At 33.9% G+C, this 21700-nt stretch overlaps 1 protein-coding gene across 1 annotated transcript; it reads left to right on the top strand.

Annotated features, from left to right (window-relative positions):
• The first annotated feature begins 923 nt into the window (after positions 1-923).
• On the top strand, positions 924-18951 carry LOC132728023 (uncharacterized). The gene is made up of 9 exons (XM_060713631.1): positions 924-1044; positions 2159-2333; positions 4117-4254; positions 5209-5358; positions 6255-6485; positions 7773-7939; positions 10179-10426; positions 11837-12563; positions 14626-18951. Exons 2-9 carry the CDS (start codon positions 2270-2272, stop codon positions 14974-14976), a joined length of 2076 nt encoding a protein of 691 aa, XP_060569614.1. The 5' UTR covers positions 924-1044; positions 2159-2269; the 3' UTR covers positions 14977-18951.
• Positions 18952-21700: the final 2749 nt, after the last annotated feature.

A 21700-nucleotide genomic window follows, 5' to 3' on the forward strand; every position in this document is an offset into this window, starting at 1 on the left:
AAATGTAAACCTCCAATCTGTGAGTATTCATAACTTAAAGGTGTAGTGAAGTAGATCTGAAAGAATCAAAAATCGAATATGTAGCAGAAATAGAAACTAAAATAGTTATCTTTAGGTGCAATTCAAAGTCAGTTATATTAATTAACCTACGTGTATTAATGGTCTCAATATTTTGACCGCAAGACCGACCAATTTTACAATCTGATATGACATAGATGTTGCTCTTTAGAGGGGACTGTCGTCTATATGATAAAAAGCACTAAATTGCACTGTTTGTTGGGCTACATGTACTATGTGCTTGGTCATGAGGCCCCAATCAAGTTCTTTTATCATGTTCACTTATATTTTTACTAACCATAATTGGTTTGAGAAAACTTTTCCAAGACATTAAATGCTGCTTATAGAACTGCCACTAAATTTACCACTTAAGCTACATTAAAAAAGGTTGATACATGTTGCTATGCTTTCCGTTATTGCAGGATGTACTTGTATCTCACATCAATATTATAAAAAAAATTATAATAAAATAAAAATAAATATATTAAAATTTTTTTTATGTCTATTAATACTCTGAATTCATATATATACTGTGAAATAGAGTTTATTTTATGCAGAGACTTATATAACAGAATACTAATTAAATTCCATTTTTTATGTACATGTAGATCTATTTGAGTTGTGTGAACTCGGGGTCTTTTAAATTGTGAACTCAAATAAAATGGCAGGCCGCTTCATATTAGTACATAGTGTAATAGTACAAAACTTACTAGCTACTATTAGAACGTGTATATTATAGTCCATTAATTAATATACAGTAATGTGTAATAAAGATACAGTACTTATTGATAGTATGTTAACAAACTCCTACGCAGTAGTCCCCCTTTACTTTTTGCAACATTTCACTGAGGAATTATTAAACATTTAGTAGCGTACTTCCAAAATTGAAAGCAAACACGCATGCGCAGATATTATTTTTGTTTAGATTTAGAAAAGCAACTTGATGGATAAAAGTTATCTAAATACAGCTTATGTACCTTGTCAGACGTAATATTTGTTTTTTAATCTCTATAATTTTGTGCACTTCTTTGTCAGAAATGTGAATCGTTTCTTGACAAAACTTATAAAAAAAATGAATTCAAAATGAAAGTAGAAAATGTGAATTCAAAAATGATTTTAACAAGATTGAAAATAAAAAGCTTTAGTTGCCTTATGTGTTGGTAACAGACTAATAAATGAAAGCTCACTTACCAGTCACAATGTATCAAACATTCATATTTCGGCTTAAACTTAAATTAGATGCTGGTAGGATTAAAAGACAAAATTTCGCCCCACTAAATATTCGGCTTACAGACACTTCACCCTCCAGACACTTCACCCTTGGCCCTTTTTTGCAGACACTTCACCCCTCAGATATAAGCATTTTGTTGTTGACCAACTTGTTTTATTTACTTTATAGAAAAAAATTGGATGAGGGGTGAAGTGTCTTACTGATTTTGGGGGGGTGAAGTGTCTTAAGGGGTGAAGTGTCTTCAAAATTTGAGGGGTGAAGTGTCTGGGGGGTAAGGTGTCTTGCTACCAAATATTCGCACATACCGGATTCGTCCCACTTCAGTGGTAATGTGAACATAGGAAATTCTATGGTCAAGATCCAAGACTATACTTTTTAAATGCAGTTTTCTTTTTTAATTCTCTCTCTGTCAGTACTTGTCCTACTGATAGCATTTGTTTAATATTATTCAATTTATTGTCACAGTTCATTACTGACTGTTCACTATTAAATAGGGGAGATGTGTAAGCAGCTGGATAGCTCAGTTGGTAGAGCAGCAGAACTGTTTTCCATGTGTCCCACATTCAAGTCGTGGTCAGGCTGCACATTTTTCTCACCCTGTGATATTTGGCACCCAACGGGGGACCTTGACTGCATATAGCTCGGAGTTTAATTAGCATTGCTTTGTAACCCTGAGTAATTTTCATTTTTCATAAAGCAGGGGAGTATGTCATGGTTCAGAACTGTTCACTATTTAGGAGAGAAGCTGTGTAAGTGGCTAGATAGCTCTGTCGTCCGAGCTGCAGAACAGTATTCTGAGGGTCCCAAGTTCAAGTTTCAGACAGGATGCACATTTTTCTCACCCTGTGACATAATGTGTTTACATTACAGATATTTCTGACTGAAAATTTCTTGGTATGAGCTGAATATGTGACAAACCAACTTATCATAATGTGACATCTAACAATAATTGGGTCAACAGATGAATCTATATATTACAGTATGAGTTATGTGCTTACATTTCCCACAGACAGCAATGGGGATCATTCATACAGCATCTTGTCAGGTATAATTTGAAACAAGACTTGCCTTGACGGTTACTATTATTTCTTTTTTCATTTTAGTGATTAGCCTGTCTGTGCTCTGCCTTGCGCCCTGTCCTGTTTTTGTTTGAATTCCTCTTGCGCTCTTTGCCACTGGTTCTTGTTGCTGAGTCATGTGGGGGTTGAGATCATTGAATGCCGCCTTTCTTTGTTGATCTTGTTTATCATATCATATTCTTCCAACTAATTGTGGCAAAACATTCATGAGAAATATAGGAAGTGTTAGATTTAAATTTCTAATTTCATACTGTTCATACTTATTGTTAACAAAACAGTTTTGAAAAAAAAAATGTCACTATTTTATTAGGTACACACAGAAGAATAAATCTTTCATAATTTGGACTGTTTCTGTGTACTAAATTTCCCAAATTTATTGTGCCTCAGAAATCCATATAATTTTAATTCTTTAAAAATGTCAAACATGTTTTTAATAATGTATAAATAATGGATTAAGAGCATGACATTAGATGCTTTACAACTGAAAAAAGGTAGCATTGAACATGCTTTTTGTGTCGCCTTGGCAAAAGGCGACATTTAGGGGTTACTTTTGTTGGCGTCATTGTTGGCGCCCCTTTAAGCTTGTCCGGAGCATAGGTCAGTCATTATAAGTTGGATTGACTTCATACTTGGTTTGCATGCTTCTTATATCGACCCGAAGTGCAGTGCACAAGAACCAGTACTCTGCATTTCTTATTTTTTTAGTTATTGCCCTTTGTTAATTTTCATACTTTATTTTTGTCCGGGCCATTTCTCCTAAAGTATAAAAGTTATAGACTTGAAACTTCATAGGATGATAGATCTCATTAAGAAGAAGTGCAGTGTACAAGAACTGGTACTCTGCTTTTCTTATTTTTTGAGTTATTGGCCTTTGTTAATTTTCATACTTTATTTTTGTCCAGGCCATTTATCCTAAAGTATAAAAGCTATGGACTTGAAACTTCATAGGATGATAGATCTTATTGATAAGAAGTGCAGTGCACAGAAACTGCTGCTCTGCACTTCTTATTTTTTGAGTTATTGCCCTTTTGTTCTGGCCATTTCTCCTAAACTATATTGTTCACAAGGCGACACATCCGACTCGCGGAGTTCTAGTTTATGTCATAATGGTTGCAAAAAGTAAATATTAATAAAATTATATTTTGACTTCCTTACAAAATACTAATTCACTTTAATTATACAAATTGCCAAACAGAGCTAAAGATGCAAAAGATAGTTCATGTATATAACAAATAAGTATATTTCTGGAAACAAAAAGTATATTTTTGTGACAAGATAACAAAAATAAACAGTTTTTGAGATATAAAAATGATAGCATTTCTGAGGCATAATAGGCCTGTAAGGGTCTAGTTAGATTCTCCTAAAACTTACAAGAAGCACTGCATGGATTCTACACCTGCATCCCTAGCTTTAGTGGAAATTTTTTCAACCAAGTTACTTTTGTATTATTCCTCTCGCCATAACAATGATTATTCGGGTTTGTAACCTTTTATGTTATATTATTAATTAATGCTCTAAAGTCAGTGATTTTTCTCACTAAATTGGGTAGAGGCCTTAGCCTCTTGATTGATTTTTGGGAAAAATTATCACTAAAATTGCTGATTTGGGAAGTAAAAAAGCTGGTTTAAGTACAGATTTTTGAAAGAAAAAAAAGATTTTAAAGAAAATTTCAATTGGGATGAGGCCCTTTTTCAGAGTCTGTGATATAAGTAGGAAAATCACTGAAAGTCATTTCATAATTTTTTACAGGTAGAATACAGCCTTATGAGCCTTCACCAGATTATATGAAAAAGTTTGATGACATTTTGTGTGATTTTCTGAAAGAGCAAGGTGTACCTGGAGCCTCACTGTATATCAGTTACCATGGAAAACCTATCTACAAACAAGGTTGTTTATTATTTTATTTACTTTCTGCTTTCTAAAAGCACAAATCTATTCTGGTTCAGAGATTTACAAATTTAGCATTTATTGTATCATTGAAATACATGTATATCATATTTTAAAACTTATTTTGATGTGTTTGCCCATTAAATTTTATTAGATGTACATGTAAGTAAATGTTAATATACAGATAAATTAATATGTATGATAGCTTTTGCTAATTTAGTAATGGCCAAAACTATCAAGAAGGTTGCAAGCATTCATGCCTTTGTTTTCATTTTCCAATTTAAAATAATTAAATAAATAAATAAAATGTATAGGAAAACGTTTAAAATATGTATTGACTAAAGAGTGATTTAGTGAACTGTGCAGATAATTACATTTGTATCTAGGGTGAGGAACTAAGGGTTAGAGTTGCAGAGTTGGTCTGCACTGGTTGCGGGGGTATATACAGTTGTTGCTATTTAGGATTAAATTGTAATCTGGGTAGATTTGTGCATACATTATACCTTGGATTGACAATGAACAAGATACAAATTAAAAACAAAACAAGCCAGTAACATACAATGAAAGAAGAAATGCTTTCAGGGATTTTTTCCAGGATTTTGGGAACACGACTCATACCCATGGAATTGGAAATTTCAGCGGTGTTTTGTTAAAAATTGAAAAATGCATGACTGAAATTTTGCAGTGATTAAATGGATGCAAACAATTACTGTCTATTATGGTATCTTCAAAGATTTAAGCACTAATACAGTGAAGAAGCCCTTATTTGCAAAGATTTTAGAATTGTTATTCAATATTTTTATTTTGTAACTTTCAATTGGGAATTTTTTACCGTGGATTTGGAAAATAATATACTATTTTCAATTGGAAATATGACCATTTCACAAAACATAAGCTATGTATAGCTTTTGACTGCAAATTTTATGAATTTCTTAGTAATTTTATCTATATCAGGGTATGGTATAAATGAGTGCGGGGAGCCAATATCATCATCATCTCACTTCCGTATTGCCAGTATAAGTAAAGTTTTTACAGCAATTGCAGTGCTTCGGCTGTGTGAAGAAGGCCTGATAAATCTTGGCAAGAAAGTGTTTGGTGAGACAGGTATGGTAATAAAAGTCATTCATCAGAATCTGTAAATAAACTCATCAAACTTCATCCCCCTCATCATTTTATTGTGTAATTATTGGTCATTTATATGGCTTGAAATTGACAGAATTCTTTTTTCTATATCTCAAATTGTCACTTATAATAGCTAAAATAATAACATGTGAATTTTGAGCTAATAGAATTTTATTGTTAAGAAGCTTGGTCACCAACTAGTTTTTGAAAGCTTAAGTTTCTTTGATCTTGTTCTAAGATGATAATTCACAGCATTGTCAAAAATAACTAAAGCAGTAAGCTTATTACTCTCAATATAAAGCAGTTAATAATTGAGCTGTGTCATGACAAAACCAACATAATGGGTTTGCGACCAGCATGGATCCAGACCAGCCTGCACATCCACGCAGTCTGATCAGGATCCATGCTGTTCGCTTACAAACTCTATAACCAGTATAGAAACCGATAGTGAACAGCATGGATCCTGATCAGACTGCGGGGATGTGCAGGCTGGTCTGGATCCATGCTGGTCGCAAATCCATTATATTGGTTTTGTCATGACACGGCTCATATGTGTCATATATTCTCTATCATTTATATTGAGCCCTGAATATTTGTTGTTACGCACCCACATGAAAATTGGGAGCATACTGGGATAGGGCTGGTATGTATTTACCTAAGTGTCTGATCACAAACTTGAGAAGGAAATAACGTAAGCTTTTTCTAACGATAAGATGACATTTAGATGCCCTCCTGTTGATTTTACAAAGAAATTTCCAATGAAAATTGATATTACCAATGATTATCTGATGAAAATTGATTTTGCAAATAATTGTCCAATGAAAATCCATGTTACAAATTAACGCACCAATGAACATGCAGCATTTAATAAATTCCAGGCATTTTACATAGAATCAAGCCAAGAACAGAGATTCATTCATCTACAATGCAACGGTTAAGAAATATTACAATAAGAGATCTTCTGCAACATTCTGCTGGGTGGGATAGGGAAAAAGAAGGCGATCATGTGTTTTGGTTCCAGAAAGAACCACACAAGTCTGAAATAGACGCATGGGACAATGAAGCTCTCATCTCATATGTACTCACATTTGGTTTGTCATTCACACCAGGTAAAAATACAGGTTAAATTGTGCGTTATGATGTTAATTCTATTTCATAAGAATTACATTTTAGATTCAAGATAAAAGTAATAATTTCTATGTAATGAGAGATTTATGACTGATTTTGCAGTATTTTCCCCCTGTATTTCTACTGCTTTACTAACGCAGTAAGGGCTATTTTTGCAAGTTTTTTTTTTGCCTCTTTTTGATAATTGACATTGGTAGTTTATGCTGTTTTCAATGTAAAAAATATTTTCTTTGTTCACTTTAACATATTTTACTTTTTAATACATTTTTCAAAATTTTCATGAAAATAAACTTGAATCTGGAGGCGTGCTGATTAAATTCAAGGTCTACTGTTAGTACATATAAATCATACCCCTTTGACATCTCTTTTTAAGGATTGCAAACTCTAATGAGTCTGTAAATATTTACTTTTATAATAACCCTGCTTTCTTACAAAGGTTATTGTACCAGTAAAAGTTTTTAACTCCTTTTTTTTTTAAAAAAAAAAAGTGTTATGTTCCTGATCCTCTCCATTGTTGCTGGTGTCGTCATTAACATTGGTTAATTTATTTGCCTTTTTCTCAAAAAAGGTTTTCACTAGGGGTGTCATGTTTATCCGTTTTAACGGGTAACCAAGGTTAGTATTTGACAAAGAGGCCAAATAGTTTTAAATTGCTTCTAAATATTACCTTAGGTTTTTTGTTTGTTTTTTTAACAAGATATGACAATTGTTTGTTCTTATGTTTTACTTAACAATGTATTTTTTCCGATCTGATTGAGTATGGTACGACCCCTGCGGAAACTAGTTACTCCATATTCGGATTTATATTGTAATCATTTTAAGTACAACAAAATATGAAAAATGGCATAATAAATTATCCTTATCATAAAGAAACAAAGCTAATGTTGAAAATTTAAGGATTTTATTAGTATGGTCGGCACAGTTATTATGTGGCCGTTTAAATGGTTAGCATTTTGCCTAACAGTGACATCCCTAGTATTCACTTCAGACTTAAAATAATTGTTAACAGACTATCAAGGGCAAAGCAATTCTGTAGAATTCTGCCCCCTTTTTAAAGTTGCTTTGGTTTTACAATCCAGCACTGAGGAAAGTTGATCATGCTGTCTTCGGACAAGTTTTATAAGTACAATTGTACATTATTGTCACACAAGAGGTTTTCTTTGCCATTGTGACATCATTATTTTATAAAACACCAAAATGGTGGCATTGAAGCTCATTAGGGTTTGTAATCTTTATTGTGCACACATATAAGTATTGGTGTATTTCAGGGACCCGTCATGAATACTCTAATTTTGGATACCTTGTTTTGGGAATGGTTATTGAAGAGATTACTGGTATACGATATGAAGATTACGTAAGATCTGTCCTACGAGATATTGGTGTTGAAGATATCCATATTGGGAGCACAACACAGGATAAAGTTCATCATATGGAAGTAAGTAACAAGCACTGACATAGAGATTGAAGTGTTGGCTTCTTGACGAGAGGATTGGGGCTACAGGCTAACTTGGTCACTACCATGTTTTCTTAAATGAAACCAGGCCTAAAGGTTAAAACCTTTTTGTCTAAGCTCGGCTTCGACGTTCAGGACTTTAATAAGTTAATAAACATTATGAGCTGGTGGCAGACCAATCAAATACCTGAGATCTGTTTTTGAGCTTCTTTACGACCTTTGACCTAGTACTTGTTAGTTCCACTCCAAGAAGCAGACTTGAAAGTGATTATTTAGAGTGGCAAAAAATTGTTTTACAATAAAGCTGCAATAAATATGTTTGAACCATCTTAGTGACTACGGTATATCCAATTGTACAGTCAGCCATCTTGTTCCAATGTCTCTTTTGCCAAGGGATAATGGTTTGAGTCTTCGTTATTTACCTGTAACCTTTAATTTCAAAAAAGAGTGGGGCAGTCTTTTTAAATTTTAGGGAGATTTATACATGTATTTTAATCTAAACATTTTTTCCAATACTAACTGTTGGTCAATCACCATTATAAAGGTAAATCTTTTGAAATACATAGTCAATTAGGCTCAACTTGACAATGAAAAAATGAGCATAATGTTGCTTTAATATAAGGAAGGTTTAAATTTTATACTTGCTGTAACCCGTTACCTGTACTACTTACGAGGTATGTTCAAAAAGTTCGTGGATTTTTGCTGTCATTTTTTACTTGGTTCATAAAAACACCCTTAGTGGATATGATTTTCGAAAGAGTGTCTTTATTTTCAAAAGTAAGATTTACTTTTATTGTTAACTTTTATTTCCTTTACGAGTTATGTGCACTTTAATAACCATGGCAACGCAACATCGGTGCACGCCGAAATTTTCATATAATGTTTAAATATGAACAAATGTTGAAACAAATTAAATGATTGTTTTATGAAGTTAAATACAAGTAATCATCTATTAATATTTAAATGACATAAATCTGACTTTTGGCGTCGTTTGGACGTTGAATAGCTGAACAAACAAGTTTTGAGCAGCAGTAGACAGACGGGTAAGTTGAGAAGTATAAACCCCGTTTAAAAACTAGAAATTCGCTCTTTCGGAAATTTTTACCAATAAATGTGGTATACTCCTTTATATTTTTATAAGGTGATTAAATTAACGAAAAACAATGAGTTGTCGAGCAAGTCTGTTGGTTTCAGGTCGCGCAAACGATTCAAATACGGCAAATACATGCTCACAGACGGAAAGGGCGACGAATAATTTTAGCGGCAAATTGTTGGGACGTTTGTAACGTCAATTGCAAAAGATCTACAGAAGTTATGACAGTTTTGCGAATGTCCGACATGTTTAATTTCTGCATCGGGTCTATGCATTCAATTCTGACAAAACAATTTAATTTAATTAAAATAATATTTTATTTCATTCATCAGGATATATGCGTATTTACAATAAATACTTGTAGTTATTATTTGTATTTCCTGTATTTACCCTGGTCCGTTTGATAATTAATGCTAGCCGGTGTTCAGTAGATTTACCGCATAGAATAATTGTCAGTTGATAAAATATTTTCTTTATCATCGATAATCATATTGTTTAAAGATCGGACGAGGGCGGTTTCAAATTGATACTATCAATCAACAATTGAATTAACTTAATAACACTGTCCGTTTAGTGTCTAAATTACTCAAAAATCCCGATAAAGAGCGGAAAGTATGCGGCACTCGGACCTTTATACGGAGAATGGAGCGAATTGATGACCACTTTATATCTCGGGTCATCATCGCAAACAGAAAAATGGTTTTGGTATATAATCCGCAGATATTGAACACTAAAAAGAGTACTTTCAGAAACAATGACTCTGGTAAAATGTTTCATTTATATTGCGACGTCACGAACGTCATTTTGTTTCATCATCAGCGTGCGCCGGATTGTGCACCCCTTGTGATTTGTAACTGTCACAGAATTTTTATTTGTAAACATATTGTATTGATTTTTTCACTGTTTATTAAGGACATATTTTCATATATGTCTCTTGTAAAATCATATACGCAAATTAAAAGATGTGAACAGTAGAGCCGCAGTCCACGAACTTTTTGAACAGCCCTCGTATAAGTGAGGAAGGAATATATCGCCCCCTTAGAGCAAGAACGGGTTACTTCCCTCTAAATTTAATGCGAGTGAACCAGTTATTGCGCTATGATGACGATATATTTTCAATATTTACAGGTAAAGTATTACAACAATAAAGATCCTAGAGTAGAGACATCAGTGTTTGGCAAGGATGAAGTTGTGTGTCCTCAATATGGATCCTTCCCAATGGAGAACACTGGCTCTTACGGCGGTTGGGTTGCTTGCGCTCAGGACCTTGTTACTATACTGGACAATTTGAGTAAAACAAATGATATAACACTACCTAGTGATACACCATCTGTCCTGAATAGACAAACAGTTTTAAAAATGTTAGCACGGCCAAAGTAAGTAACTTCTTTATTTGCTTATATCATAGTCTATGACTATTTTCTTATTACATGTTTTAGTGGAGAGACTGTGTAAGTTGCCTGATAGCTCAGTTGGCAGGGTAGCGGTACATTTTTCCAAGGGTCCTGGGTTCAAGCCCAGGGGATGCAGCACATTTTTTAAACCCTTGACAGTAATTATGTCTCCCAAAATATTTGTGCACTTTACCAACACGTTCCGCTTCACTGCACAAAATGACCGCCAGAGCTAAAAATAGAAAAAACTTGTCTGTTCTTCACAGGTCAAACTACTGGTGGGATTTCAACCAAACTACAGGAGTGATCAGTACGAACCCTAGTTGTGCACATCACCAACACATTCCGCTTCACTGCACAAAATGGCTGCCAGAGCTAGAATTAGAAAAATCTTGTCTGGCCTTCACAGGTGAAACTACTGGTGGGATTTCAACCAAACTTTACAGGAGTGACCATACATAGTTTGGGAGACATTTTGTGACAAAAACTCTTGTAGTTTTACCTATGAATATAATGTATTATAAGACTGGCTTTGAGTTTGTTTGTAGGTCATGTCATTTGCTTCATATAAAATGGAATGAGTTGATAGTTTTGTTGGGTTTTAAGAAGTATCAGAGCTTGAAGGTCATATGGCAACTTTTCAGCTTTAATGATGGAGGAAAACTTCCAGTGCCAAATCCAAGCATTATTTCAGACACAACTTGACCATTCATAAGCTAGTTTATTTCCTCAGGATTCTCACATGAAAGAATTTGCTATTGCAATTCTGAATAAACTATTCAAACATGTTATATTATTGGGAATTGTTCATTAGTACCGGGTATATTGCATTCTTATACTTATATCTATATTTAAATTAAAGTATTATATAAAGCCTACATTATAAATAACATAGTAGAATTTTTATTATTATTAGCATCCATCGTAGAATCCCTGGAAAATTTTTTTGTAACTACTTATCACAGCCTATTGATATTTTGCATACAGCATTAACATGTGGTCCCATACCTCGGGATTCGATTTCAAATCTGTCGCTCATCCACTTCCTGTTTAACCACTTAGTTAGATTTTTTAATAGCCAATGGTAGGAAATTTTTGTAATACTTTTCACAGCAACTACTTATCACAGCCTCTTGTTATTTGTCATACAGCATTAACATGTGGTCCCATATATTGGGATTCGATATCAGGTCTGTTGGTCGTCCACTTCCTGTTTACCAACTAAGTAAATTAGTTTAATTTTTCGACATTAATGGTCAATGGTAAATTTTTTTCGTAACATCATAGCCTCAGGATATTTGATATACAACCCGGGACCTGTTTTCCTTGACCTGTTTTCTTTTAGTATGATTATAATGTATTATATTTATCAAAGTGTAACTGTTTTAACAGGTTCACCCATGGGGATGAATGGTATGGACTTGGTTTAGACATAGAAGATATAGGGTCCAGTTTCGGACACACAGGGGCCATGGAAGGAACTTCAACCACAGTACATCATAATCAGAATGGTCTTACGTGGGCATTTCTTCTAAATTCATGGGCCAAGGATATGGATTTAGATGGGCTGATAAAATACGCACTATCGTCTGTGCAAGGACTCCCACTGTGGAATGGCATAGACTTCAAGTGTAGTTACGAGGACTATTTTGTCAAGTCCCAAGACGAGCTAGAGTGTGTAACGATTCTTTTACCGCATAAACGCTTACTTCAAGACGTTTTGGAAATGAAGGAAAGGGGATATCGAATTTCATGGATTAATGCATTTACAGTTGACAAAAAGCCGATGTTTAATGTAATTTGGCGTAAAAATACAAGAACGGATAGAGAGTGGTCTATATTTATTGACGTTGAAATGGTGGACTTCAATAATTGTTTGAAGACGATGAAAGAGAACTGGGAAGTGATATTTCTGGAATCGTATTTCTGTGAGGACGTGTTATACCATCTGTTTGTATTTCAGGAAGGGAATCAATCTCAACAGAAAGTGTACGTAGTGGATAACTTGACTAAACATCAGCAATTTATGAGAATTTATGAAAATTCAGGTTTTCAGCTGCAGACGCAGTCTGTTTTGATGGAAAAAGACTTGACGATAGTTTCAGCAGTTTATAACCAGGTTTATTCCTTTCTTAAATAATTTCCAACATTTTAACCTTTTCCCTTATATAAGCGTGTTTCGACGGCTTTTTGCCCCCCCCCCTTTTTTGAGGCCTCAAACAGCGAAAAAATGCCCTATTTAGGCCCCAAACACAGTTTTTCGTTTGAGAAATGTTGTTAAAAAAAATGTGACCACTTTTTCGGCGCCGTCCCCCATCCAAATATTACATCAGGGGGTTGCCAGAAGGGGGATGTGCCCCCTTCTGTTTGGGGGGTTTGAAGGGGGGCGGAGTCCCCCTCATCTCCAAGAAAATTTTGGACATGTGACAGGCTAAAAATGGCCTCAGGTCGATCTTAGGGTAGCTAGAAACCGACACTGAAAAGCCTTTTACTCTATCTCAATTCATTGAGAAGTTGCAGCACTTTGAAATCAGTTTTGATGGAAAAAAACAATGCAGAATAGTGATTTTTGGCAATTTTGAGACGTCCCCCGTAGCCATGGTAACAGGAAATTTACCATTGAGCAAGCTGTTACAGAGGCTATGGTGTAGTCAACATTTGTGCCAAGTTTCATTAGTATTGAAGCATTTTTCATACTTTCATAGCAGTTTGAACTTGTTACAGGAGGCTTTTCAGTGAAAATGGCCATTTTTCGCAATATGCTCATGGGGTAAAAGGTTAAACTCATATATTTTTCTTTCTTAAAGTATTTTGGATTTTTTTTTTTTTGAACAAAAAATTAATATGTTTAAGGGAGACGCAGGCAAAATTTTCAATTCTTAGTTTTGAATTTTTCAATATTCTGTAAATGTCCTCAAAATGAATACACTTGACAGTCAAAGGAACCAAATATTTCTCCATGTAAAGATTAAAATGATGGTTTCCTAACTTGACCTGCGTGGGTCAGGTTAGAGCGCTAAGAGTTCACAATAGTTGTCACAGTGAACTGTGGAAACGTTAAAGAACATGTCAAATGAATAACTTAGACTTGTTTTAATCATACAATATCCACAACATCTGTTACTTTAACTTTAAGGGTTTGTTCAAGTCAAAAGACTTGTTTTAAAACTATTCAGTGATTCTGTTAGCGTTTAAATTTCGTTCAACAAATATAGATTAATTTATGCTTCAAACCCAAAATATATAGAATTTATACAGAAATTCATGCCTGGACTTTAAGAAATGCCATTTTAGCGCGATTTGAGTACATAAGATCATTTTAATAAATTTTGTCATTTATTTGCCCGAGTATCCCTTTAAAAAACGTGTATTATTCTCTATTTAGAACTTGCAATGTTTATAAAAAATCAAACTTGAGAAAAATGTACTAAAATAAAAAAAAAAGTAAAAAAAGATTCAAGATTCAATTAATAATTTACATGTTATGTGTGATTTAAGACTGATTTTGCCGTATTTATCACCATATTTCTACTGCATGACTAATGCAGTAGGGGCTATTTTTTTGCAAATTTGACCTCTTTTGGTAATAAACATAGATTGTAAGCGCAGCCTGAAAGCAATTTGTAAATTACTTTCTTTGTTTACTTAACAATATTTTACATTTATATACTTTTTAAAATTTTTCATGAATATTAGCATGGATTTGGAGGCATGTAGCTTTAACTTGAGATATTTTTCTAATTGCAGTTCCTTATTAATTATCTATAAATAGAATAATATGTTAACTCATATTCTTTTCTAACTTACAAAATCTAGCAGAAATTACTATCACAAGGCTTTCAGTCCCGCAAAAAAAAAAACAACACCACTAGCAAAAAAAAAAAAAAATGAATTTCAAAGTGATGACATTGGTTGTACAAATATGGTGTAAAGATATGCTAACACTTTAGGCACATTAATGAAAAATGATTCTTTTTCACTGTAAAAAGTTTCTGTTTTGGGTATGTGATAAACAGAATATGATATTCGTGTAGGTTTATTACTGAATTTATTGAACTTGTTGAAAAATTAATATTATGCAAGTCTCTGGCTGTATTTTTATTTAACTTTTACTATAAATTAAGTATTGAACTTACATATCCCATATAAATTGTATTAACAATGTCAATTGTATTTTGTAGGTACATGAAACATCTAAATCATGTTTATCAAAGATTTGGGTAGATGTTACGATGGAAGATTTCATCGATACACTAGCAAAATATTTCAATGAGAAACTGGAGCTTAAATATCTTCAATTCTACACGACGAATGACATGCCGAAAATAAGTGCCGTATGGCATCCAATACCCTCTAGAAAGAACATGTTCCAGCGTCATGACGTTACTAAGTACGGTTTTTTGTACGAGCTGGGTGAAAGTATGAAGTGCAATCGTCCGGTTGCTTTCTTATCAGCCTACCGATATGAAGATGTGACCTACTTTGTAGCTATTTGGGAAGTTTATTATAGGCTCAATAAAAGTGCAGAGTAATGGATGTTGAAATAGTTATCACTGTTACGAGCAGATTTCATTTACTCTGCTAATGTAATTTTCTTGCCTTACTTTGAATTTAAATTGTTATTTTAAAATCAGGTGACAGTACCATATCTGGTCATGCTGCATGGATGTGCTTTTTATCCTCCCTGACAGGAGAGCATAATAGTTGCCACCCTGTCCTTCCTTCCGTCTTTTAATGCCACCGCAGCATCTGCGATGCGGTGGCATATAGCGATTCACCTGTGTGTATGTGTGTGTGTGTGTTTGTTTGTTTGTTTGTATGTGTGTGTGTGTGTTATATAGATTATATAGTGAACTTAAAAAATCTTCTTGTGAAAAACCACAAGTCCAATTTCAACCAAACTTGGCAGGATTGATCCTTGGGTGAAGGGGTTCCAAACTTGTTCAAAGAATTTCATTCCATGCAGAAATCTGGTTGCCATGGCAACCAAAAGGAATTAAAAGAATAAATTTAAAAAATCTTCTTGTAAAGACCCAAAAGGCCTAGAGCTTAGATATTTTGCATAAAGCATTGTCTGGTAGACCTCTACCAAGATTGTTCAAATTATAGCCCTGGGGTCAAAATCGGCCCCGCCCCGGGGGTCATTGATTTTCACTATATGTACATATAGTAAAAACTTAAAATACCTGCTTGTAAAGACTGAAAAGGCCTAAAGCTTAGATATTTTGCATAAGGCATTGTCTGGTAGACCTCTACCAAGATTGTTCAAATTATAGCCCTGGGGTCAAAATTGGCCCGACCCCAGAGGTCATTGATTTTCACTATATGTACATATAGTAAAAACCTAAAATACCTTCTTGTAAAGACTCAAAAGGCCTAGAGCTTAGATATTTTGCATAAGGCATTGTCTGGTAGACCTCTACCAAGATTGTTCAAATTATAGCCCTAGGGTCAAAATCAGCCTGCCCCGGGGGTCATTAATTTTCACTATATGTACATATTGTAAAAACTTAAAATACCTTCTTGTAAAGACCCAAAAGGCCTAGAGCTTAGATATTTTGCATAAGGCATTGTCTGGTAGACCCTTACCAAGATTGTTCAAATTATAGCCTGGGGTCAAAATCGGCCCCGCCCCGGGGGTCATTGATTTTTTACTATATGTACATATAGTAAAAACTTAAAATACCTTCTTGTAAAGACCCAAAAGGCCTAGAGCTTAGATATTTTGCATAAGGCATTGTCTGGTAGACCTCTACCCAGATTGTTCAAATTATAGCCCTGGGGTCAAAATCGGCCCCGCCCGGGGGGTCATTGGTTTTCCTTATATGTATATAGTAAAAACTTATAGTAAAAACTTTAAAAAAAAATCTTCAAGCAATTGACAAATGCTAGAGGTTAGATATTTTGCATGAAACATTGTGAAGTGAACTTCTAGCAAGATTGTTCAAATTATAGCCCTGGGGTCAAAATTGCCCCCGCCCCAGGGGTCATTGATTTTCAATATATATATATATAGTAAAAAATCTTATTGTCTGAAGGTACAAGGCTTAGAGCTTTAATATTTGTTAAATGGTATCATCTATAGGAACTCTACCAAAGTTGTTCAAATTTTGCCTCTAGTGTCAAAATTAGCTCCGCCCCGGGGGCCATAGGTTTTCCTTATATGTATATAGTAAAAACTTAAAAAATCATCTTCTTTAAATTTACAAAGACTAGAGTAAAGATATTTTGCATGAAACATTATGTAGTGAACCTCTAGCAAGATTGTACAAATTATAGCCCTGGGGTCAAAATTGGCCCAACCCCCAGGGGTCATTGATTTTTACTATGTACATATAGTAAAAAATTAAAAAATCCTCTTGTCTGACGGTACAAGGCTTACAGCTTTGATATTTGGTATCTAATATCATCTATGGGAACTCTACTAAAGTTGTTTTAATTATGCCCCTAGTGTTAAAATTGCCTTGCCCCAGAGGCGATATTTTTCCTTATATATATAAAGTAAAAACTTGAAAAATCTTCTTCTCTGAATTAAAATAGCTTCTTCTCTGAATTGACAAAGGCTAGAGGTTAAATATATGGCATGAGACTTTGCGAAGTGAACCTTTACCAAGATTATTCAAATTATAGCCCTGTGGTCAAAATTGGTTCCGCCCAGGGGGTCATTGATTTTCATTATGTACATATAGTAAAAAAATAAAAAATATTTTTTTTCTGAAGTTACAAGGCATAGAGCTTTGATGTTTGCTATATAATATCATCTATAGGTCCTCTACTAAAGTTGTTCAAATTTTTCCCCTGGTGTCAAAATTGGCCCTGCCCGGGGGCAGTGATTCTCATTATGTACACATAGTAAAAACAGAAAATAAAACAAATGTTTTCTGAATATGAGAAAGCTACAGCTTAGATATTTGACTTGAAATGTTTTTTGGTGGACCTGTATCAAGATTGTTTTGAATTAAACCCTTGGGTCCAAACTTTTGCCTTGCCCAAGGGGACAGTGACCTACTTTCTTGTCCTTTGAAAGCAATGAAATTTTGACCATGTGCACAGTTTTAGTTGTAAAATTGAACTTTGATATCAGGTGACCTAGATTTTGTTGATGTGACCTACTTTCTTGTCCTTTGATGTACAGCTATGAAATTTGAACCATGTGCACAGATGAAGATGTAAAGTGAACTTTGATTTCAGCTGACCTAGATTTTGACAAAGTGTCTTACTGTGTTGTCCTTTTGATGAAGTCATGAAATTTAGGCTGTGTGAAATATGACCTTCACCACCAAATTCACTAGACTCAAGTGCATTGATATATTCCCTACTCTGATCTATTATTGAGTTAACAATATATTTAACCACTAATCTGATAATAAGAATAAGATAGGTCAGGGATCTATGCTTTATGACAATTTTCAAAATTGTATAGAAACAAAAAAAATCTGTTCCCACACTACTATTTAGTGTTTTATTAATGCGGTGGCATAGCATTTTTCTCAAATGCAATCTTGTTTTCAGTTTGAATTAAAGAGATAAGTAAGGCTGATTTATAGCATCATGCAGACTGGCAATGCAACAAGGCACTAAAGTGTTTATTGCATAATTTGTAATTTGACCAATACCAATCTAAATATCTTAAATGGACTTGTTCATCTTTCAATTTGGACAAAACCATTTTGTCATTATTAGGGAAAATTTCAAAATATATACAAAATGAAAATGAGACAATGCAGACTATGAGCAGATGGCACATTTTTGCCTTAAAATGATGAAAAAGATTTTGTTAAAAGGGAAAGATGGACAAGTACATTTAAGGTACATTTATTTAGCATTGAATTGGTTAATGTTGAAACTATCATCATTAAAATTACATAGGTTACATTTTAAAAGTAAAGCTAGTAAATTAAATGTATTCATCAGTGTAATGGCCACTTTGGTAGCATATCATTTTTGAGGCGGACTTTGACATTTTCTGTTAAGGATTTGATTGTATATAAGTTATTGTTGTATTAGATGTTAAAATCTGTTGAAATTTTATTTTAATCAGTTAACTGATAGTAATTGATTACATTTACTATTCATTTTAATGTATGATTCATTTTTTATAGTTGTATTACAAAATACATGATTGTAGTATATGCCATGTTTTAATGTGTTCTTTAAGTCATTTTTATTGAGTTTTTTTTTAAGCTAGAGATTTTGTTTATCTTTTAATTGACAATTTTCTCAGGATTCTCAAAGGATGTAAAAATGTTGCAAGAAAAGTGGATAGAGTCTACTAATTAAAGTATGCATAAGTTCTCCACAAGACTTCCATTTTTTTTGTATACTAGTATTGACTCATGCATTTCAGTATTTTCATAACAATTGTTTACTGTACATGTGTTAGTCTTGTAGAATAAAGAATAAAATATTTACAAGACTCAACATTTGATTTCCTGTTTGTTAAGATTACTACTGCATTTCTTGTTAAATCATGTTAAATTAAATAAAAAAGAAATCTGTTTTATAAACATTTGTTTGTTTGTCCGTCTGTTAAACTAATTTAAAGCTTGTCTGTTTGAAGAAGAAAGTTTTTATTATGGCTCGGTCTTCTTGGCTTTTTGCAAAAAACTCTTATTCAAACAGTTTTAAAGGTATCAACATGAAACTTAGTATACTTGCTTTGTCATGGTAATGTTGTAAAATAAGGCGCTATGTTTTAAGGTTATCCCCCTTTGTAGCTTAAAATTTATGTCAATAATTGCTTATCAAGTGGAATGATGTCAAAAGTATCAAAGACAACAATATTGATCTTGGTGCACATGTACTTGATTATTATGACAAGGCAAAGTTGTTAGTCAAGGGGCAATATCCTTACATAACATATTAATGAGTTATGTCCCTTTTAAAAATTGATTATTGAATTGAAAAACTTTTAAAACTATTAAAAATATTGCATTTAATCTTGGAATACTTGCTAATGAGGAAAAGACACTTGTAGGACAAGGGATATACTTATTTAATTAGTGTTTCTAGAATTGTGCCCCTTTTTTCATATGGGGTGTAAAAATGATATCATCTGTTATTAATCCCCTTTCCCATAGCGGAAAGGGGATTTTAGGAATGGCCTCCGTCTGTCTGTCCGTCCGTAACACTTTCCTGTCCGCTCCATAACTTTTAAACCGCTGAAAAGTTTTTGAAATAACTTTGCACAAGTGATCACCATAATGAGACAATGTGCAGAGCACAATAATTGGGTTGCTACCCCCAAGGTCAAGGTCACACTTAAAGGTCAAATGTTAAAATGTCTTCATTTCATAATAAAAAGTCTACATTTCGTGTCCACTCCATAACATTTAAACTGCTACAATTTTTATGCCCCCCTTCAAAGAAGTGGAAGTATATTGTTTTGCTAATGCCGGTCTGTCTGTCCGTCGGTAGACCACATGGTTTCCGCTGATTATCTTGAAAACTATTAATCACAAAGTTTTCATATTTCACATATTGATTGGTCATAACTAGTTGATGACCCTTATTGATTTTGGGGTCACAGGGGCCTTAAATGTCAAAATTGTTTCTGCTGATTATCTTGAAAAGAATTGATCACAAAGTCGTCATATTTCACATAGTGATTGGTCATAAGTAGTAGATGACCCCTATTGATTTTGGGGTCATTAGGTCAAAGGTCACATGGGCCTCAAATGTCGGAATGGTTTCTGCTTATTATCTTGGTTACAATTAATTGCAAAATCTTCATATTTCACATCTTGATTGGTCATATCTAGTAGATGACCCCTATTGATTTTAGGGTCACTAGGTCAAAGGTCAAGGTCACAGGGGCCTTAAATGTCAGAATGGTTTCCGCTCATTATCCTGGTTACAATTCATCACAAAGTCTTCATATTTGACATATTGATTGGTCATAAGCAACAGATGATCAGTATTGCTTTTGGGGTCACTGTAAGACAGGTGCCTTAAATGTCAGAATAGTTTCCGCTTATTATCATATAAATTATTCATCATAAAGTCTTCATATTTCTAATATTGATTGGTCATAACTAGTAAGTGACCCCTATTGATTTTGTGGTCACTAGGTCAAAGGTCAAGGTCACAGGGGCCTTAAATGTCTCATTATCTTGAAAACTATTTATCGCAAAGTCTTCATTATTTTTCTTTTTTCCATAATTGAATACTTCAATGTACCCATTTATGGCAAGTTTCTGTAACAAAATTACCAATAATGTGAGTCAAGGGCTAGAAAGGGGGGCATATGTGTCGTTCAACATTTCTTGTTTTGAAATAACTTGGCACAAATGATCACCATAATGAGACGATGTGCAGAGCGCAATAATTGGGTTGCTACCCGCAGGTCAAGGACACACTTAAAGGTCAAATGTTAAAAAGTCTTCATTTCATAATAAAAAAGTCTACATTTCGTGTCCGCTCCATACCTTTTTATACGCTGAAGTTTTTAGATAACTTGCTACAATTGATCACCATTATAAGAACATGTGCAGAGCACAATAATTGGGTTGCTTGCCCCAGGTCAAGGTCACACTTAAAGGTCGAATGTATAGAAGTCTACATTTTGTGTCCCCTCCATAACTTTTAACCTCTTTTTTTTTGTATTTTCTGATCGCAGATAATTATAAATAAAAATAAACTTATACAGGAAAATACATACAGATATACAGTAGGATTTAGATTGCAAAGATCAGATAATATCACAGAGCTTGCAGCCCTTTGATTTTTAAATAGCTTGGCACAAGTGATCACCATTATGAGACAATGTGCAGAGCACAATAATTGGGTTGCTATCCTCAAGGTCAAGGTCACATTGAAAGGTCAAGTGTTAAAAGGTATACATTTCGTGTCCGCTCCATAACTTAAATTGCTGAAAAGTTTTTTTAAATAACTTAGCACAAGTGATCACCATTATGAGACGATGTGCAAAGCGCAATAATTGAATTGCTACACCCAAGGTCAAGGTCACACTTACAGGTCAAATGTTAGAAAGTCTACATTTCGTGTCTGTTTATAACATTTAAACTGCTGCAATGTTTATGATAACTTGGCAGAAATGATCACCATAATGACACCATTAGCAGAGCACAATAATCAAGTCACAACCCTGAAGGTCAGGGTCACACTCAAAGGTCCAATGTAAAAACATCTATTTTTCATGTCCACTCTATAAGTTATTGACAATTCAAAGGTTTTAAAATTACTTGGCACAAATGATCACCGCCATGATACAATCTGCAGAGCTCAACAAACAGA

The sequence above is a fragment of the Ruditapes philippinarum genome, unplaced genomic scaffold (assembly GCF_026571515.1).
Source record: "Ruditapes philippinarum isolate M1 unplaced genomic scaffold, ASM2657151v2 ctg74_1_1_1_1, whole genome shotgun sequence".
In the NCBI taxonomy this organism is placed as follows: domain Eukaryota; kingdom Metazoa; phylum Mollusca; class Bivalvia; order Venerida; family Veneridae; genus Ruditapes; species Ruditapes philippinarum.

Excerpts from the sequence above, each read along its gene's own strand:
- LOC132728023 (XM_060713631.1), top strand. The coding sequence starts at position 2,270 with ATGAGTTATGTGCTTACATTTCCCACAGACAGCAATGGGGATCATTCA. Across the intron at positions 4,255-5,208 it reads AAAACCTATCTACAAACAAG|GGTATGGTATAAATGAGTGC; the intron begins GTTGTTTATTAT and ends TATCTATATCAG. Across the intron at positions 10,427-11,836 it reads AAAATGTTAGCACGGCCAAA|GTTCACCCATGGGGATGAAT; the intron begins GTAAGTAACTTC and ends CTGTTTTAACAG.